The sequence below is a fragment of the Trachemys scripta genome, chromosome 7, assembly GCF_013100865.1.
Source record: "Trachemys scripta elegans isolate TJP31775 chromosome 7, CAS_Tse_1.0, whole genome shotgun sequence".
Classification (NCBI taxonomy): Eukaryota; Metazoa; Chordata; order Testudines; family Emydidae; genus Trachemys; species Trachemys scripta.
Window position 1 is genome coordinate 63,114,469 of NC_048304.1, and position 21,471 is coordinate 63,135,939.

General features: G+C 45.8%; 1 protein-coding gene across 1 annotated transcript in view; it reads right to left on the reverse strand.

Moving 5' to 3' along the window:
- Nucleotides 1–1,735: 1,735 nt before the first annotated feature.
- LOC117880396 (dual specificity protein phosphatase 13-like) overlaps nucleotides 1,736–21,471 on the reverse strand; it is a 31,636-nt gene continuing 11,900 nt past the window's right edge. The window contains exons 3-5 of the mRNA XM_034776545.1: nucleotides 8,417–8,616; nucleotides 5,180–5,400; nucleotides 1,736–2,755 (exon numbers count right to left, since the gene is read on the reverse strand). Of these exons, the coding sequence (XP_034632436.1) occupies nucleotides 2,529–2,755; nucleotides 5,180–5,400; nucleotides 8,417–8,568 (600 nt within the window). The 5' untranslated portion in view covers nucleotides 8,569–8,616 and the 3' untranslated portion in view covers nucleotides 1,736–2,528. The remainder of the gene's footprint in view (nucleotides 2,756–5,179; nucleotides 5,401–8,416; nucleotides 8,617–21,471) is intronic.

Genomic DNA, 21,471 nt, shown 5'->3' on the forward strand with positions numbered 1-21,471 from the left:
CTCTCTCTCTCTCTCTCTCTATATATATATATATATATAGAGAGAAAAAGAGAGAGAGAGAGAGAGAGAGAGAATAAGTGTTTACAGCTTATTACTGTACAAAGGAGGAGTTTATGTTAAGAATTTCAGGGTGGAGACAGAGAGCTTTCCTAATGATCTGAGATGTGGTAATTCTGGCTCTAATGGAACACATTCAGCATGGTGTGCTGATTTGCTTTCTTGAAAGGATGATGGGAAAACTTGTGGATTGTATGTAGGATTTTAAATGTGCTGTGTACAATTACCCAGGGTTTAGTTTGCTGGGTTCCTCAGCTCAGCCTCAGGTTTATACTGCCATCTACTGGTGAGAGGGGATCATAGCTCCTAGCATGTTTTCTCATCCTGCTCCCACAGAGAATACTTATTGCAGAAACAGTCTGCAAATCCTTGGGTTGGAATTTGCTATTAGAGAGATGGTGCAAACACCATTCTAGTGATTTTTTTCCCCCCAACCAATCAGCAATTCTGGGAAAATGCACTAGAGTTTCTTCCATGGAAACGAATGAACAGCACTATAGTAAACCATCACAGCTATAGTATCAATGGCACTTTAAAGTCCATATAGAATTTTTTCATCATAACAATGAATAACCATAGCAGCTCTGACACACCCATGTGTCTGTCACACCTTTGGAATTGTGGGTTAATTTTAATGGTATTAAAATATTGGTTCTCTCCTCTTTACAATTCATCTGTTGTACTGTTGTGTAAACATGCAACAATAAAGATATTAAATGTTTTACACAAATTAATCTCCTTAGGTTTTGGTGCTTGGGGATGTCCTGTGGAAAAGATCTTACTGCACCTTCTTCTGGGCAAATGGCAAATATTGCTATTCAGCAAATTCCTTCAGGGTTCAATGGCAGTGTTCCCCTGGGAGGAAAACATTGCCTGAAGGGCTCAGTCCTCCCTCCACTGAAGTCAACGAGAGCTTTGCTGTAGACTTTAATGGTAACAGGATCATGCTTGAGTACTCAGAGATGTCTGGTATACTTCAAAGTTTCATATTCATTTGGTAAGCTAAGGCAGATGCGATCTGCTGGTAATCGGAGAAAATCCTGTAATTGCGGATAGTTCTGCACTTGACTGCCTGGGAGGCTGAAATCTGTCTTATGGACAGCACAGGGAGGGGCAATGCATGCTTTTCCATGCTGCCCTACTCATCTGCCTCTGCCCTGTTCCTGAGCAACCAGTTCAGGGTAGTCTGGTATCCATACCTATTCATTCCTGAAACTGGCAGCAAGGATGGGCACATCAGTGGCAGTTCTGAAGCTGGCTTTGTGATGGGGACGCCTGTCTACTAGGGGATGGGACTGGGACGGCAAGATTCATTTCACATAATTACAAGCCAGCGTAGAGCCATCAGATGACAGTGACTGTGGGTCACTGCTACACTGGCCCAGACTTGCTCCAGTGACTTAGAGATAAAAGGTGCTGCACCTATTAGCACTCCCCTTAACAATCCAGTGCCCCAGTGGCTTCTCTTTGTGTTTTCTCATTGCAGATGGGCAAATACTACAAAACATGATCTTTCTGTGAACGTAGTCTTGATTTTGAGAGGGGAAACTGTAAATAAATAAAAATTTAAGTTGCAAAATTGGATCATCTTTTCAGATCTAATGAAAGACCCTTGATTCTCGATGGCTTTGAGTTTTGCCTCACACACACACCCACCCACACACACACACCCCTACCTCTGCTGCCAATGCAATAGTTTTAGACCCTCAGCTGTGAGACCATTTCGAAGCCGCCTCCTTCATGACAGCATAATCATTTTCTACAGCAACTGCTTGACTTTTGGTGGGGAGCAGCCAGAGCAGATGAAAATCCATTCAAGTTAAGATCTTTTCATGAAAATCCCCTACTGATGAAGACCCAGGGGGAGGAATATGGAAAACAGACTGGAATTGTTTCTTAAGAGAGTGGCTTCAACATTTCCCAGCTGTTCTATATCTAAAGAGCCTCCATGGCCCAGCCAAGGGGCTCAGACTGCTGCACAAATTGTTATAACCTATAACAAACAGATGCCAACATTAAAACCTCAAAACATTAACAATCTTAAACATATATTGCACCATGGGAGCCCTGATTGGGGCCTGTAGGCACTACTGAAGTACAAATAATATAATAACAAAGCACTTTTCACCCCCAAAGAATCCTAACACTTCACAAACTAATATAAATGTCATGCGTCACTGAAATGCAGCCACCTCTAGGGTGGAGCTTGGCAGCTGCTTAACAGTTTACAGCTATTTCTCACAATATTTGAGGGCAGGGAGTGAAGAATACCAAAGCCAATTGCGCTGCGGGTAGAATTTAGATAGGCTTTATACAATGTAAAGATAATAAAGTCAAATAAGCATTTACATATAGACTATGTGTTACGCTGCATTTTCAGTTTATGCCCTTGGTTTGGAAAACATAATTCATTTTAAAAGAGATCCAGAAAATACTGATGGTGTTGCATCCACTTTCTGTGCAGTTCTGTATTATGGTTCTTTGCTGGCAGATTCTCTAACTCCTTTCCTCTCTTCATTTAATTTGATGTCCAGGTCTCGGAGCTGGCTCAGGAATCCTGTATTTGGGCAGATCTCTCTGTGAGAATTCACCATTTTTAAAGCCTCCACAAGCGTCATGTTTTCATGGATCATTAAAAAAGCGAGCACTAAAGATGCAGAGCGGCTTATCCCCATGGCACAGTGAACGAACACTTTACCTGCAAATAAATGAGACAACATGTGCCCAGTGGGCTTTAGAACTTGCAAGGTAAGAAAGACCCAGACGGGTCAAAACAGCCAGAATCAATAAATACAATAAATAGCCAGATTTTCACTGATTGTTAGCGCATTCTGAGGTGCTGTTGGTTTGGGACACTGAAGCTCTCTGATCATCCATATATGAGTAACAGCAATAGGTATACTACTAAACGTATGCCGGAAGGGAGTGGGATCTAGATCTTACAGCAAGGGCTTGGCCATCAGGAGTCCTTGATGATAATCTTGGTTCTGCTATGGACTCACTGTGACTGGAGGTAGTTGAAAAATGGTGTTTTTCTTCTATGATAAATTTTGGATAAAATTTGAATGCTGAAATGTTTTGGCCAGAAACAGAAATATTTGCCCCCAAAATAAAATATTTCAATTTGGAAAGACTACCAAAGCATCTCAGGGGGGTTGTAGTTTAAGTGCCTTGTACTCCCATTTCTCCCTGGTTGGACTACATCTCCCATCATGGTCACCCATCTTGGAGAAGAGAGGTGATGCATCATGGGAGTCCCTGGCCATGTTGCATCATGGGAGATATAGTACAGCCAGAAGCATGACCTAGAGAGGACAATGGGGACATGAAGAAACCAAATTACAACTCCCATTTCCAAATCAAAATATTTTGTTTTCAGGTATTTGGTTTTTTGACATAAAATTGAAACTTTCTGCAGAAGGTGGATGCTTTTTGTGAAAAATGTTGTTTTCCATGAAAACAATTTTATCAGAAAATTTTCAACCGGCCCTAATGGTGACCTTCAGCAAGTTATATAATTGTTCTGCATATCAATGTATCATCTGGCTGTAAAATGTGTCTGTTACCTACTGTACATCAACAATTGTGATGTGAGGCTTAACTACTGAATATTTTAAAAGCGTTCCAGTGAGAAGTGCAGTGTTATCACCGTTATTTTTTTCTGTGACCCAAGTGCTGAACTCTTCCCACATCTGTGGTTTCCACACTGGTCTTAAAGGAAGTATCCTCTTGATGGGTGATTTTGACCTCCATGTTATCCTTGCCTGGCACCTTGTTAGGCAAAACCATCAGGAGGTTGGTAATGGGATATGAAACTTTTAAACTTGGAAGTACCTCAAATCTCACAATAAAAGTCTCTGACTTCATTTTGTAGGCCAAATGGTTCAGATGTTCCTCAAACCAAGGCAAAAGACTTATAATCCAGCAGGTTTAGTCTTTAGCTTTCTCCAGAATAGCTTTAATTATCTCAAATCAGGGGAGAGTCCGTCAATTTCTGTGGGAGACTATTCCACAGACTAATAGCTCTCAGGACAAGAAGTTTTTCCTAATACTGCTTAACCTTTTTCTCTCTTACTGTCACCTCATTACTCCTAGGTTGTAGTCTAAGGCAATTCCACTCCTCTTAGGGTTTGCAAGCTTCATGCACTTGTAGGATTCTATCATGTCCACTCTCCTAGCTATTGTTCAGCCAAACTATTTATTAATCTTTCCTCGCAAGTCAAACCCTCCTGTCCCTTTATGTATTTTGTTGCTCTGCTCTGAAACTCCTCTGATAATCTTCCTGGTATTGAGGTGCCTCAGAACTGAACACAGTAATCTAGGTATGACCTCACCAGAGGTATACAGAGGAGGACTTTCTTTTCCCATGGTGCTTTGGGGCCCTTAGCCAAGCTATTTAAGATCAGGCCCCCGGCTCATGATTGAAATTTGTGACCCCAACGGTTGCTGCAAACAAAAACTCTTTAACTCTTCCTTTCTTGAAATGGGGGAAAGATGAAAAATATTGAACCCCACAGAACATAAAATGTTAACACCTTAGTTGTTATTGGGATTATGAAATGTTATTTCCAAGCATCAGTCAGGCGCAAACCTCTATTTCCTCCTTTGTTACTACACCAGGTGGTTTCTTTTTTTCTAATTATACTTACACTTAGAGAGCACGTTACCTTTCTGAAGTACTGTATGAACATGAACCCTTGCAGCACTTTTGCAAGAGGGTAAATGACTATTCTCCCCATTTTACTTGTGGAGAATCTGAGATGCAAAGCGGTTGATGGCCCAGACCTGTGAGGCACTGAGGAGGAAGTGGAGGGTGATCAGTACATCCTAGGATAAGATCCTCATTGACTAGTTGCCAAAGACCACACAGCCAGTCAGGATCAGAGGGAACAACTAGACCTAAAAAAATTCCTAGCAACTAGGCCATGATGCTGATAGTGATTGGAAAGAATCCCAGTGACTTCAGTGGGCATTGGATCAGGCCCTCCATCCTTGGCTCAGTTCACTAGTTCATGTTGCCTCGCTGGCTTAATTGACTGAAATAGTGTGAATTAGAGCAATAGGTTCCATTCAGCAAAGCATTTATGCACATGCTCCCCATAATATCAAACACCTTTCTTACCTCCTGGTGTGTGTAAGGCTTTGTGTATGAAATTAGCCGCATCATAGAAAAAGATACTTAAATCAAAGGAAGGGTCATCGAACGCTTCTACTCCATGGTACGCTACTTGCAGATCTTTGTAATATCTGGCTCCTGTGTTGATACTGTATGGCCCATCTGCTGCATTAAGGATGTGAGTAATATTGAGATTTTGAAGAGTTGCTTTACTTCTAGCAGCCCAGCTGTTGAAAGATGATGAAGGTTTCACTGAGATCATTGCTGACTTTCTGCATTCAAATAGTGCTGTTTAATGTGAGTGCCCACTCACCCTGGGGAAGAATGCAAGCACTGCAGCTCGCTTTACAGGGCAGTGAATGGCTAACAGACAACTGTGTTAGTCCATAGTGCCTTGGTCTTAGAGAGATGGTATTGTAACCACCACTTGGAGTTTGCCCGCTGCTGGATCATCGGACTGAGCCGCTAGGCAGTGGGTCTTTAATTTGATTGCGCCCCCTTCTTTGTGTCTGTAGTAGTTTACACCCTCCTTCCCACCACACAAGTACATATATTGATTTTTAAAAAATCAGCATGCAACTCTCACTGAATATTAAAAACAGTAAGGCATTGATTCAAACTGTAATGGTCGATGCTTACAATTAAATGCTTACAATTAAATGACGGCAAACCGATTAAGGTACAGGTGGCAACGACTTTGTATAATGCTATACAAGCTTAACAGAAATCCATCAAAATGCACAGTGCCATCTAGAGTCAAATGCACAGTGCCATCTGAGGACCTGATATGTCTGGAGGAAACAGCTTTGCTAGTTACACATTGCTGTGGATAAAATGTGTGCAGTAAGTTTTCTTTTTCCTAAAGCTTCTCACCCTCCCCCACAAATACATTCCATGCCCCCCCAGGGAGTCCCACCCCCCAGTTTGAGAGCCTTTTCCCTAGGGGGTGCTATCAAAAGGACTACAACTAAAGCAACTACCAGAGCCTTTTGACACCATTTCCCAGCGCTCATGGAGTCAGGGGTGGGGACAGAAAGAACTAGAAATTACTGGTGAGGCTAATACGGAGGCAGTCCAGTGGACCAGTGACAAGCCAGGGCTGCACGCCCCCAGCCGGGGACAGCCTGACTCCACACAGATAGGTTTAATTTCAGTTTTGAGTTTGGAAAGTGGGAAAGAAACAGCACAGCGCCCACTGCCCCCAAAGCAAGTGTTTGCTTTGCTGTGAGATCTAGCTGCATGGATTGGGCCGTTCCAGCACCCAGCCAGAGAGAGATACGACCTGGTGCCAGCTACTGAGAGCCAGCCAAGACGACACCCCCCTCCCCCCCCCAGGATTCTAGACCATGGAAACAGCAAGCCTGGTATGAGTCCAGAGAAGATCCTGGCCCAGCCAGGCATGAAGAATTAAAGTAAGCTGACTTCTATCTAAACCTGCCCATATCACAGTGCTGCAACACTCCTTCTCAGGATTCAACCTCAGGATGCCATGTGCCTGGGAAGATGCCAGGATGGGAGCTGGAGATTGGGATAAATTGTGAGTGTTGGGAGGTGAGGGATTTGTTTGTTTATTAATGTTTAGTACTTATTAGTTAACCTTAACCCTTTCCTTCCCTCAATTCTATTTTCCTTTTCCCGCAAAGCCCCCCTTTGTTATGCTGCTCTTTTAGATGTGTTCTTCCTTTTCTGGGGTTTCTGTTTATGTACTTCATTGTCCCTCATGTACTGGGCTTCACACTCCTTGCCAGCTAGTTGTATTGATTTTTCTCAAAGGGAAGCACCCCTGTGCATGGGGCAGTGAGGAGTTACCTCGGGTAGAGGCATTACACGCCAGAAAATACCCAGGATCCAACCTGTGCAAGGAGAAGGAAGAAGCAGCTCCTAATATTGATGATAGCAAGCAGCATGGAGAGAGAAGGGAGAAGGTTTGAGCCACACTTCAGAGAAGGGGCTACATGAGTACAGACCAGCCTGTGAGATACCAGTTGTTCAGGTAACTCCCTCCTTGTAGTTAATCACTGGGAATGTTGTTCAGTGGTTAGAGCAAAGGATAGTAGTTAGGATTCTCCTTTGACTGTCCACACCGATCCCACTTCTGGTACGCACGTGCCCCATGAAGTGGGCTCCATGTGAACAAAACATCTCAAAGCCCTGCAGTTATTGAAAATAGCCATTCTTTCTTGGGTTCCATTCCTGTTTCTGACACTGACTCACTGTGTGACCTTGAACAAGTCATTTCCTTTCTGCAGGCCTCCCTGATTTCCCATCTGTAAAATGGGGATAAAGTTATTGCACAAGGAAGTGGTGATGTTTGTTTGATGTTTTTAAAGCACTTTAAGATCCTCGGATGAAAAGCAATTTAGACAAATAGACAGAAGTGTCTGTCTGGTGATTGATAGAGAGAGGCAAAGTAGCTCAGCAATGTGTCTTTTGCCACAAGTACAAAGTAATTGTGCAATATGTTTTGATATTTAGTTATAAGCTGGTAAAAGAAATTCTGTGTTTGCATCTGTGGGGCCCCCTACCATATAATTATGGGTCTTTGTCCTCTCTTCATTCTGACTCCTGAGGCTGAACCTCTTGTACCTCAGTTACCTGTCTGTAAAATGGGCATAATAATACTTCCTTTCTCACCCATTTTCCGTCTTATTTAGAGAATAAGGTCTTAAGGGCAGGGACTCTCTCTAAGCATGTATATGTACAGTGCTTAGCACAATGAGATAGCGATCTCAGTTGGGGCCTTCTAGGCATTATTAGAGGGGAACAGACACCTTTTTTTTATTTGGAGTACCTAGAGTTAAAAGATAATAAAATAAGAGCTGTTGAATGTCTCTTGGAGTAACTTTGTACCATAACTAAATGAGTCCACTTCTAATACAGTGAGATAATTGAGCTTGTGTTTTAAACTGTTTCCTTTATAAATGCAAACCCTAAATATCTGGAGGAGATAAAGCCCCCCAAGACCCAGTTGTCAATGTCCATGATAAAAATAATAAATATGTTTATCTTGCTAAAATCCATTGTGATCCATGGAATGTAGAAAGCACAGCTCAGGCAGACTAGGAGTAAGTTATACGTGTACATGTCAAGCTTTTCTTGACATCCAAACCACTTGAGGCTGACTGTCATGGTGTTTGGCTTTGGAACCCTGTGATGTGAACATAGCTTTACATCTCACTGTTAACCACCCCTCCATCTCTCTCTAGTGTGCTAGTAACAACATAATATACAATATCCCCTTACACGTCTCCCAGGAATAGGTTTGGCCAGACTTGGTCCAAATGATTGACAGACCCTCCTCTGAACCAGAACAGCTTCTGAAGGTCAGATAGTGCTGGTGTTTCATATGGTGCCTGGCTGCTGGTTTCAGAGGAATAGCTCTTGGTGTTCAGCATGCCTGCTCTTCTGTTTCACGCACTCAGGTGGTATCGCAAAGAGCCTTTCTGAAATAAACCAAGAGAAGCTTTTCATACATAACTAACATTCTCTGTAAATTAGTCCTGTTCTTTGCCCTCCAAATAATATTGCATTTTTATTAGAAGTTTTATTACAGTTGAGCCTGAAGGTGTTGCTAAAGGCAGCCAGCCATGAGGGTTGCCTCTGCACTGTCACTATACAGGTATGGAATTTGTCCCTCAGGAAAGCAGGATCATAAGACAGTATAATCATTTCTTGTCAAATCATGCTGCGGAGAAGAAAAGCCCAGTCCCTTCCAAATGCATTGGTGATTAACACCCTCAACCCCCTCCACATAATCCTCAGCAACAGCACCCTGCCTTAGTACATCATTCACTCTGACGAACACAGGTATAATGATAAAGCTCCCACCACCACCACACAAGTCCAAAGGCTCCAAGTAAACTTCTAATTCCCTGCTTGATACTTTAGGATATTGGCATTCCACTGCACTACATTTTATAGTTTTGAAAATGAATTCAGCTGTGGTGAAAAGTGTCAACGTGGTGCATTGCCATGTGGAGTGAGAAAGGGGGGCTTGAAATGCATTTAATGAGAATGTATCCACAGAACAGGTACAGTATGGGCAGCAACAATGGTTCTCAACACAACACTGGAGATGCCATTTTTAGAAGCAAGGGAGTAGTTCAGTCTCCATGTCTCTTCTGTCCCAGGTCCCTGAAATACTGTGGCCCAGGGACATCTCATTGTGTTCTGTACTAAGGAGAAACATCATCCAAGCTGAGGGAAAGCTCTCCTCAAGTTGAAGAGGCTTGTGAACCTTGATGGCCCTGGTCCAGGCCCACTAGTCCTCCCGTTGAGGCTGTAGACGGGAACTCAGTCCTTCTCTGTACCCTGGATTCCAGCCCAGGGACCCTGTAGCAAGTGATTAAGATCTGTCTGGTCAGACTTCTTGATTTTTACCTGGGCTACTTCCTACAATGTCTCCATCTTCTCCTCAGGGGAAGTTGTATTCTCAGCAGGAGTCTGCACTGGGGCACGCCCCCTAGTCTCAGCCCTCAAGGTAACAAAGGCTAGGTCTACACTACCCGCCTGAATCGGCGGGTAGAAATCGACCTCTCGGGGATCGATTTATCGTGTCCCGTCGGGACGCGACAATCGATCCCCGAATCGGCGCTCTTACTCCACCAGCGGAGGTGGGAGTAAGCGCCGCCGACAGAAAGCCGCAGAAGTCGATTTTGCCACCGTCCTCACAGAGGGGTAAGTCGGCTGCGATACGTCGAATTCAGCTACGCTATTCACGTAGCTGAATTTGCATATCTTAAATCGACTCCCCCCGTAGTGTAGATGTACCCAAAGAAAATAAGTTAACAGAGATAGATGGCTCCAACTTCTCTGTCCTGTCCGGATCCTCCAGCCATCTGTCCTGTGGCTCTGTGCTCACAGGCAACAAAAGGCCTCTATGAGTTGAGGGTGAGAGGTCTGTCCACCTTCCCAGGCTGAGGCCTTCTGAATTGACCTTCTCCCTTTTTAAGGCTCCTCCTCCAAGATTGGCATGCCTTGCAGGTGTGGGGGATGAGAGGATGGGGACGGGACTGCAGGAGCCCAAACCTGGTTTTTAACCCCTTCTTGCCTGGCATGGGATTTGTACACCCTGTCACATCTTCCTTGATACACCTGGAAGAAGAAATTGAGTACACCTCTACCCCGATATAACACAGTCGTCAGGAGCCAAAAATCCCTACCCAGCGGTGATTTAAAGAGCCCAGGGCTCCAGCCGCAGGGAGCCCCAGGCCCTTTAAATTGCCGGCGCAGCCCCGGAGTAGTGGTGGCAGGGCTCCAGCGGTGATTTAAAGGGCCCGGGGCTCTCCACAGCAGCTGGAGACCTGGACCCTTTAAAGCGCTGCCCAAGCCCCGCTGCCACAGCCCCGGGGTAGCGGCGGCAGGGTTCCAGCTGTGATTTAAAGGGCTGGGGCTCCCCGCAGCAGCCGGAGCCCTGGACCCTGTAAAGCGCCCCTGGAGTCCCGCTGCTACCGCGCTATATGCGCACCAGTGTTATATTAGGTCACGTTATAGCGGGGTAGCGTATCTACATCTCTTTTGCAATGACATTTGCTGCTGTGGTAGTGCAAAAACCCATTTGTTGATTCCTCAGTAAATAAGCCTCTTCAATAGGTCTGGATGTCCCACCTACTGTGAGATTTCTCTTGCATGCTCAGCTGAAACCTTTATTAGTTAACACTGCACTAGACTGAAGTTTTATATCGACTATTAAGATTGAGCAAATTTCATTCCCAATTGCCTTTGCTACGTCTTAAATAATTTCTAGGATAATGAGGTCATCTTGGTCAGGGGTGATGATTCCATCAACCCAATGATGCTAGTGACAGGTTAAACTAACATTTCAGAACACATCCATTTGATGCCTTCAAGTCTGGAGTGCAGAAATGCATTCATTTAAATGCATTCATTTTTGCCCACTGCAAAACTCATTCATTTCTATTACCCTTGATAAAGGTTGTGATAATTTAGTTGCTTAGATTGTGAGTTGTTCTGAACAGGGACCACGTCTTTCTCTCTGTTTGGAAAGCTCCTAGCATGTGGTGAGTGCCACAGCAATGCACATTATAAAGGAGGATCGGCGAGAAGGGGGAGAGATGGCAGAGGTGGCACCATGCTATTCAGCAACCTGTTGCCAGATCAGTAATGGCAAATGGACACTGGGGATCAAACCCCAGGCAGTGTGTGGCCCTACCATGGCTGGCTCTTACCTACCTCTGAAAGATACCTGAAAGGTCTGTCTCTTTTATTATATACTTTGGCAATAGTTGCATAGCTTGTCATGCCAATAAAATCTCTTTAAACGGAACTATTGCAATTCTCGCCTCCAAAGAACATTGCACTTTTGCCAGTGAGCAACTTGCCATTCTGATTCAGATCCAAACTTTTCCCAAAGCGCAGAGCAATTTGGATCGAGGAGTCTATGTGGATCAAGGTGGTTAAGATACACTAGAAAGCCAGAGCTAAATCTGGGAGTGCTTTGACTCTATTCTATTCTGCATAAATTCTTATACCTTGCTCATTTTTGTAGTATTGGGACACCTGAACCCAGGGTTCGGGTTTACACTCATCTCTATAATTTTGCCAGTTTAGCACCATGCTCTTTTCTTCAACAGCAGAGAGCTTTGGGGCATACACAAAAAAATTAGCAGAAAGGATTTATTTAGAAAAAAGCTCATTTTCACCTGGGAGGTGCGGGGGAACAATTAAGACAATATATCAGGGTTTTGAATAATCCAGCTATATTCCTTTGTGAGATTTTAGCCTACACACAATTTTTTTGTTTCTCATGCTAATTTCAAGAGCACTGACAACTGTCCTCAGGAAAGGATCTCTCATCGGGGTGACCATTTAATATGCAATATGATGAAATTAAGCAAAGGGAAATGTAGGTTAGGAGAAATTCCCTAACAGTAAGGTCTGTTGATTCATTAGACTTTCCAAGGAAAGTGCTTGAACCTCAATTACTTTAGATATTTAAAAGTAGATTGGATTGACACCGAGGAACATACTGTAGGGAGGTGTCCAGCAGAGACAGCTAGGCACAGATGAGATGGGATCTAAAAGGGGTCTCTTTTAGATCCTATCTCTCTCGTATGATTTTAGTCTTCTGCTATAGTCCGTGAGCCTTTTACATTTTTCTCCCCTCTCCCATGGTTGTGGTTCAGGGACTGATGTCAGAGGAGCTCTCTGCACCTTGCGGGATTGAGCCCTTGGTACTGAATGGTTGCTTCACCATTTCATGCCCTGTCATGCATTCTGTAACAAAGTGCCCTTTCATACAGCTCTTCTGTTCCCAGGAAGTGTGCAACATCATTTGCTCCACATGACTACTACCAAACAAACAAGTTCCTCATATCATCATGGAGTGTAACTCCTAACCATTCAACTCTGTTTTTGTGCTGCATTGACCTTGAGATGAATTCGTCTGTACGGCCTTTAGGGTAAACTCCGAAATAATTGCACCAGATGATTGGACTAATGAGGAAAATTATATGAAAATTTTAATTGAAGACCTGGGACTTTGTTGAGATGTTTTTTTTTTTTTTTTTTTTAAAGATACTAAAAGACCGAGCTGTAAAGCTGGCAAAAAGTGCTGCTGCTGATTTGGGTTTTTGTAAACCATCCTGCATGGCTAATTGAAACGGATCCATTTTGGTGACAATCAGCAACTGTAGGAAGGTATGGTCCCTTGTAATTAGAAAATAAGTTCTGGAGAGAAAAATGTAGCTGCTCAGTGTTACAAGGACTTTAAATAGGAAACTTTTTTTGCAAAGATCTAGTCCACATACATTAGGGAGGATTATTTTTAATTCCAAAACTAGGCTGTAGCTTGGGAACATTTTAGGATTTTATTACTGCATGGATTTTTTTTTAAGAAGCTTGTACCCTCAAATATATATATGATGTTATTAAGCATCAGTTTACAAATGCACAAAGCACTGAGTCCTAACTGGCCAGGCTTTGGCTGGGCCCTGTGTCTGCAGAGCAGTGATATTTGATTCCAGAAGCCTCTGGTTCCATTCTGCAGTCATTATGGAGCCACCCTATCCCAAAAGGCAAAGCCCCCGCCCCCATGATAGGTATCCTGCAAGTGGTTCAGCACCTCTAATTTTATTCCAGACTCCAACTGACTCAGTGCCTGTCGCTTGCTGAGGTGGGAAGTATCAAATTAGAGAGCCAGGCTCTAGTTCATTTCCCAAACAGTTAGTATGTACTACGGGGCCATGTCTACATAAGCATTTTGTCTGTCTATGGCAGCAGTTCTCAAACTTTGCATTTAGACTTGCTGGGATCCAGGGCCGAAGCCCGAGGGCTTCAGCCCTGGGTGGTGGGGCTCGGGTTACAGGCCCCCCACCTAGGGCTGAAGCCATTGGGCTTTGGCCCCCCACCCATGGCAGTAGGGCTTGGGCTTTGCCCCCCTAACCGCCCGGAGCGGTGGGGGCTCAGGCTTCAGTCCCCCCTCCTGAAGTCATGAAGTAATTTTTGTTGACTGAAGGGGATCACAATGCAATGAAGTTTGAGAACCGCTAGTCTACAGTACCTCAGTGCCTCACAAACTTTTACTGTGTTTAGCCACAACTCTCTGGTGACACAGTAAGTAGTAGTATTCCCATTGTATGGTTGGAGAACTGAGGCAGAGCGAGACTAAGTGACTAACCAAGAGAGTGTGTGATGGAGCAGGGAACTGAATCTGGCTAGGAACTGAGCAGGTCCCAGCTAACATCCTAACCACTGAAGCTTCCTTTCCCTCTCCTTTTACCATCACTTTCCCCAGTGGTGCAGCTCCACTGGTGATAATGGAGGTGGAATAATTAACATAGACCAGCCACAGGTGACTTTAGATAACAAGGTCTTAAATTAGAATGTAAATTTATCTTAGGTGCTGTATAAAAGACAGACTAACACAGTGCAGCCCTTGATCAAAGAGTCTGGCTGCTGCTGTCATACAAATGTTAAATAATAATATAAAACAGAAGTTTGACAGTAAAACCAATACAAATGAAATAACTAAACACTTGAAAGATTCAAACAGTAACACCAAGCATGAAATCATTATTCAATTAGCATGGCTCTTTTTACTGCTTCTGCACTTGGACATCTGTCAGCTCCATCTCCTTCTTCCTCTTTTTCCATATGAGCATCTTTTCATTCTGCAGTCATCGTTCCATTGCCTGCCCTTCTCTCTCAGGTAACACATCCTGGGGCCCTTTGTCTTTGTTATGGAAGAACCCAGTCAGGGAAAGAACCAAGGAAATGACCATGTGAGTGGAATTATTCATTGACTGTAACCTGGAATCTGATCTCTTCTTCTCCACAAACCCCCCCTCCCCGAAAAGACTCAATCTCTTTCTCAAAATTTTGGCCAGAACATGGAGCTCAGGAAATCCAGAAGTCTCTTGAGGCAGGACACAGAGTCTCATGTGCAGAAACAAGCACATTTAAAAGTAATAGCCAAGTTAAAGCAGCCAGATGGGAACCTAGCAGGCGACTGAAAGGGGAACTCTGTATTTTCCATGCAAGCCTACAGGGGCTTGTTTGCAGGAATTAGAATCTCTCACCAGCAGTTCACTGCAGCTCTAATACCAAGTGATATTGAAAGCAAGAAACGGGTTATGGCTGATGGTTAAATGAGGCACCTACAGGGATTTTGAAATGAGATCCTGCACTCACCCTTGTATAGCCCATGCACATGGCAGAGCAATATTGCTTTCTTGGCTGACTGCATCATATTTTATAGCCTTTTATTTTGCCAATGCTCAAACAGCAGGGATTGTAGAAGTTCATTGCTCTCCCGGAATATTTAGGGCCTGATTCTCCTCTCTCTTACACCATTGGAGTTGTTCCTGATTTGCAACAAAGTAACAGAGAGCAGAATCTGTCCCTCCGACTCTTTGGTGGTCTCTGTTTAATGCATTGCTGTGCTAATGCTGTTTTAATTATTCTGGACTGAAGAGAAAAGCAGAATGAATGATTAAAGCACTGATTGCTTTTTAAAGTAAACTTAGTGCTTGGAAAAGGTATCTGATGCATCTGGAGAATACAGACCCCTCTTTAACCACAGTTTAGGGACAAAACAGGGAACAACACTGCAAACTTCTCCTCATGACACTCACAACCCAATTGTCCTCCAAATGCACCTAAACCCTGGACTGGAGAGGCCCCCTTTCTGGGTGGGAGAATATCGGAGTCTTCATCTCCATTCCTTCCTTGATGTCTCTGCTGAGACTTCCAATTAATGCCAGACCTGGGGCAGTTGTGATATGGACTTCTGTCCTTTATGAATTAGACTGAGAGATACCAACTTTTGGTAGTACTGGCCTGGCCTAGGTTTGAATCAGGACGTTAGAGGTAAATGACTCTTTGCCTCATTACTAGTCTTCATGGGCCATCTATTTCCCTTCACATTCCTCCTTACTCAGCCAGAAGGGTCACTCTGTGTGTTATATACACCCCTCCAACCCCCAGCAGGAGCTACTCAAGAGAGGATGAGATTGTGGGTATGTCTACGCTGCAATTAGACACCAGCAGCTGGCCTGTGCCAGCTGACTCAGGCTCATGGGGCTCAGGCTGTGGGGCTGTTTAATTGCAGTGTAGACTTCCAGGCTCAGGCTGGCAGCCAGGCTGTAGGGCCCTGCGAGGTGGGAGAGTCCCAGAGCTCAGGTGCAGCCCAAGCCCAAACGTCTACATTGCAATTAAACAGCCCCATGGCCTGAGCCCCGTGAGCCTGAGTCAGCTGGCACGAGCCAGCAGGTGTCTAATTGCAGTGTAGACATATCCTAAGTGTCAGGAATCATGGCCTGCAGCAGTGTCAGTCTCCAGGCAACCTAATGAACACAGCTGACCTGGAGCAGGCTCCCTGATTGGCAACACCACTTGACTGATGAGAAGACTTTGGCCTGGTCTACACTACGACTTTAATTCGGATTTATCAGCTTTAATTCGAATTAACCCTGTAACCGTCCACACAACGACGCCATTTAATTCGATGTAAAGGGCCCTTTAAATCGATTTCTGTACTCCACCCCAACGAGCGGAGTAGCGCCAAAATCGATTTTAGCAATTCGAATTAGGGTTAGTGTGGCCGCAATTCGATGGTATTGGCCTCCGGGAGCTATCCCACAGTGCATCATTGTGACCGCTCTGGACAGCAATCCGAACTCGGATGCACTGGCCAGGTAGACAGGAAAAGCCCCGCGAACATTTGAACTTCATTTCCTGTTTGCCCAGCGTGGAGAGCACAGGTGACCACAGATACCTCATCAGCACAGGTAGCCATGCAGGCTGATAATCGAAAAAGAGCACCAGCATGGACCGTGAGGGAGGTACTGGATCTGATCGCTGTATGGGGAGAGGATTCAGTGCTTGCAGAACTTCGTTCTAAAAGACGAAATGCAAAAACTTTTGAAAAAATTTCCAAGGGCATGATGGAGAGAGGCCACAATAGGGACTCTGAGCAGTGCCGCGTGAAGGTCAAGGAGCTCAGACAAGCCTATCAAAAAACAAAGGAGGCAAACGGTCGCTCCGGGTCAGAGCCACGGACATGCCGCTACTACGCCGAGCTGCATGCAATTCTAGGGGGGGCTGCCACCACTACCCCACCTTTGTTCGTGGATTCTGGGTCGGGGATAGTCTCGACGCCTGAGGATTCTGCCGAGGGGGTAGAGGAGGAGGAGGAGGATGAGCTTGCAGAGAGCACACAGCACTCCATTCTCCCCAACAGCCAGGATCTTTTTATCACCCTGACTGAAGTACCCTCCCAAGCCTCCCAAGCCAGTACCCAAGACTCTGACCCCATGGAAGGGACCTCGGGTGAGTTTACCTTTTAAAATATAAAACTTGTTTTAAAAGCAAACAGTTTTTAATGATTACTTTGCCTGACTTTGCATTCGCGGTCAGTTCAGCTACTGGAAAAGTCTGTAGCTACTGGAAAAGTCTGTTAACGTGTATGGGGATGGAGCGGAAATCCTCCAGGGACATCTCCATGAAGCTCTCCTGGAGGTACTCCGAAAGCCTTGCCAGAAGGTTTCTGGGCAGTGCATCCTTATTCCCTCCTCCATGGTAGGACACTTGACCACGCCATGCTTGCAGCAAGTAATCTGGTATCATTGCCTGACAAAGCCTGGCAGCGTATGGTCCCGGTGTTTGCTGGCATTCAAGCAACATCCGTTCTTTATCTTGTTGTGTAATCCTCAGGAGAGTGATATCACTCCTGGTAACCTGGTTGAAATACGGGAACTTAATTAAGGGGACAGAGGTGGCCGTTCCTACTGGGCTGTTTGCCTGTGGCGGAAAATAAATCCTTCCCTGCAGTTAGTTTTTCGCGTTTGGCTAGCAGGGATCTTCCCTGTTACCAGCCACGCGGTGGGGGGAGGGTACTGTGATCATCCCAGAGAATTCATGGCGGGGGGGGGGTGGGGGGGGGGGGGGGGGGGTAGTTTGGTGCCTGCAGGGATCTTCCTGCAGGGTTAGTTTGTTTTCTGGTGCTGCTGAATGTTAACAGAAAAACCGCAGCACTCTACTTGCCTGAAGGGGCCCAGACAAGCACCACCACACTGCCCCCCCCCCCAACTGGCTGAGATTGGCCAGGCTTCTGCAGCACTCTACAAGCTATGCTTGGTATGCTGGAAAGCACGGACGGCGCTGAAGCTTACCATGGCCGCATGCAAGCCGAATTCTGTTGCCCAGACCTGTGATTGATCTCTAGCAGCAAAGCCACAGGCACTCAGCATTAAGAGGCAAAATGCGACCTTGCACAGAAATCACATGTGCTATGTAATGTGAACAGTGTTGGTCACCGTGAAAGAGTATAAGCATTGTTCTGCAAAATGTAGCTTTTAAAACAATTCTCTCTTTTTTCCCCTCCCTACAGCAGCTGCAAATTCCTCAAGCCTCCCTCCTCCATCCCGAAGGTTATCACAGATAAGGCGTCGTAAGAAGAAGACGCGGGAGGACATGTTTTCTGAAATTATGCAATCCAGCAGGAGTGACAGAGCTCATCTGAATGAGTGGAAGGAAACAGTTTCAAAGTATAGGAAAGAAGTCAGTGAACGTGAGGACAGGAGGGACCAACGTGAGGAGAGGAGGGACCAACATGAGGAGAGGAGAGACGATCGAGATGAGAGATGGCGGCAGGAAGACCAGAGGATGAAGGATGCAACGCTGGGGCTGCTCCGGCGTCTGGTGGAGGTTCAGGAACGGCTGCTGGAAAACAGACTGCCGCTTCAGCCCCTGTTCCACCCTCCCCCCTCCCCATGTTCCGTATCCTCCTCACCCAGACGTGTAAGAACGCGGGGGGGGAGGCTCCGTACACCTTCCCATTCCACCCCAGTAGACAGCCCAAGCAAAAGGCTGTCATTTTTTTAACCTTTTCTTTGTGGCTTTTTCCTTCCCAGCAATCCTCCTCCCAAATACCACCCGGGTTCCCTCCCTCTTTTTCTAATCTATTAATAAAGAATAAATGATTTTTAAATGATAGTGACTTTATTTGGTTTGAAAGAAAGCTGGGGGAAGGGGCAGGGTGGGTTCCTTACAGAAAATCAGTCAGTAAAGGGGGAGGGTATTCATGAAGGAGAAACAAACAGATATTTCACACGGTAGCCTGGCCAGCCATGAAACTGGTTTTCAAAGCTTCTCTGATGCACAGCGCTTCATGGTGTGATCTTCTAATCGCCCTGGTGTCTGGCTGCGCGTAATCAGCAGCCAGGCGATTTGCCTCAGCCTCCCACCCCGCCATAAAGGTCTCCCCCTTACTTTCACAGAGATTGTGGAGCACACAGCAAGCAGAAATAACAATGGGGAGATTTCTTTGGCTGAGGTCAGAGCGAGTCAATAATGAACGCCAGCGGCCTTTTAAACGGCCAAATGCACATTCTACCACCATTCTGCACTTGCTTAGCCTGTAGTTAAACAGCTCCTGACTCCTGTCCAGGCTGCCTGTGTATGGCTTCATAAGCCATGGCATTAAGGGGTAGGCTGGGTCCCCAAGAATAACTATGGGCATTTCAACATCCCCAACGGTTATTTTCTGGTCCGGAAAGTAAGTACCTTGCTGCAGCCCTTTAAACAGAGTAGTGTTCCTGAAGACGCGAGCGTCATGAACCCTTCCCGCCCAGCCCGCGTTGATGTTGGTGAAACGTCCCTTGTGATCCACAAGTGCTTGCAGCACCATTGAAAAGTACCCCTTGCGGTTTATGTACTCGGTGGCTTGGTGCTCCGGTGCCAAGATAGGGATATGGGTTCCGTCTATTGCCCCACCACAGTTAGGGAATCCCATTGCAGCAAAACCATCCACTATAGCCTGCACATTTCCCAGAGTCACTAACTTTCGTAGCAGCACCTGAGTGATTGCTTTGGCTACTTGCATCACAGCAGCCCCCACAGTAGATTTGCCCACTCCAAATTGATTCCCGACTGACCGGTAGCTGTCTGGCGTTGCAAGCTTCCACAGGGCTATCGCCACGCGCTTCTCAACTGTGAGGGCTGCTCTCATCTTGGTATTCTGGCGTTTCAGGGCAGGGGACAGCAAGTCACAAAGTTCCATGAAAGTGCCCTTACGCATGCGAAAGTTCCGCAGCCACTGGGAATCGTCCCAGACCTGCAACACTATGCGGTCCCACCAGTCTGTGCTTGTTTCCCGGGCCCAGAATCGGCGTTCCATGGATAGAATCTGCCCCATTAACAACATGATCTCCAAAGCACCGGGGCCTGTGGTTTCACTGAATTCTGTATCCGTGTCTGTGTCCATGTCCTCATCATGCTGCCGCCGCCGCTGCCTCCTCTCCTCGTTTTTCTGGTCCTGGCTGAGCATAAACTCCACGAGAACGCGTGAGGTGTTTGCAATATTCATGAGTGCTGTCTTGACCTCAGCGGGCTCCATGCTTGCCGTGGTATGGAGTCTGCAGTGTTCACCCACCCAAGAAAAAAGGCGCGAAAATGGTTGTCTGCCGTCCGTTGCTTTCATGCAGGGAGGGAGGGAGGGAGGAAGTGAGACTGTACCCAGAACCACCTGCGACGATGTTTTTTGTCCCATCAGGCACTGGGATCTTAACCCACAATCCCAATGGGCGCGGGAGACTGCGGGAACTATGGGATAGCTATGGATTTGCTACCCACAGTGCAACGGTGCAGAAATCGACGCTAGCCCCGGTACTTGGACGCACACCACCGAATTACTGTGCTAGTGTGGCCGCACTCATTTCGACTTTATACAACCTGTATCTCAAATCCGAATTATCTAAATTCGGATTAATCCCGTAGTGTAGACATACCCTTAGAAGACTGGCTCTTAAGCCCAGCAGCTGCAGCATTTCAATGGCTGCTCAAGGCATTTTCCCAGGGCTGTGATCGCTCCTGTGCCTGCTTGTTCCCAGCCCTGTCCCTGCCTTGTTCCAGCCCTGTCCTGTCTTGTTTCACTCATGGTAACTTGGTAGGAACCCTTGGTTCTGGTTCCTGACCTCTGACTCCTGACTACCAACACCTGCTCTGATGCTAGGCCTGACTCTCCTCTGATCACTAGGAATGACTGCCCATGGCTGGATCACGTGACACTAAGGGCTTGTCTCCATGAACAATGAGAGCACAGCAAGCTGGGGTGTGACTCTACCCTGCGCTAGCCTGCTGTGTTCTGACTGTCCATCTGCACCCTGCTGATGCACGTGAACAGTTTGTGTTTTGAGCTAGACCCCTTTCAAAGAGGACTCGCTGGGGTCTAATTGTTCATTTTTACCAAGCCCTTGGAATGAAATCCTGGCCCCACTGAAGCCAATGGAGCATCTCTTGTCTGGTGGAGAAGAGGCTGTACCTTCACTGCTAGTGGGAATACTTGATAGTGGGTATGTTAACACGTGTGTTGTTCTCTCCTATCAGAATTATACACCCTTGAAGGCCCCTCTTCTCGCCCTTACTGATCTAAGCTCAATGAATGTTTGAGCGAAGGTCACAAAGGATGGGTTACTGGGAAGAGGCTTCTGGAGAACAATTAGAAGGTTCTTGTGCTTCTTGTACACTTTAGTTGCTCCCAATGGGATGGGTAGTGAAGCAGAATCGACTGACCTTTCCTACTCAGCAAACCAGCCCTTCCTGATTAAAACTACTATGGTGACATTTAAAGAAAGAAGTCTCTAAAGTCTGTAGGATTTAAGAATATTCCTCTAGAGCTCTATTGGGGTACAGCTCAGAGGGATCTCTGGACATTTCTGTCGAACATCGAGGTGGCTGACTCTGGTGAAAAAAGAAGTTTTGAAATACATCGTGGAAGACTTTGAAAAATGGGGACTCGGTGGCTTGCAATGCTTTTGCCAAATGCAAGGCTGCAAGTT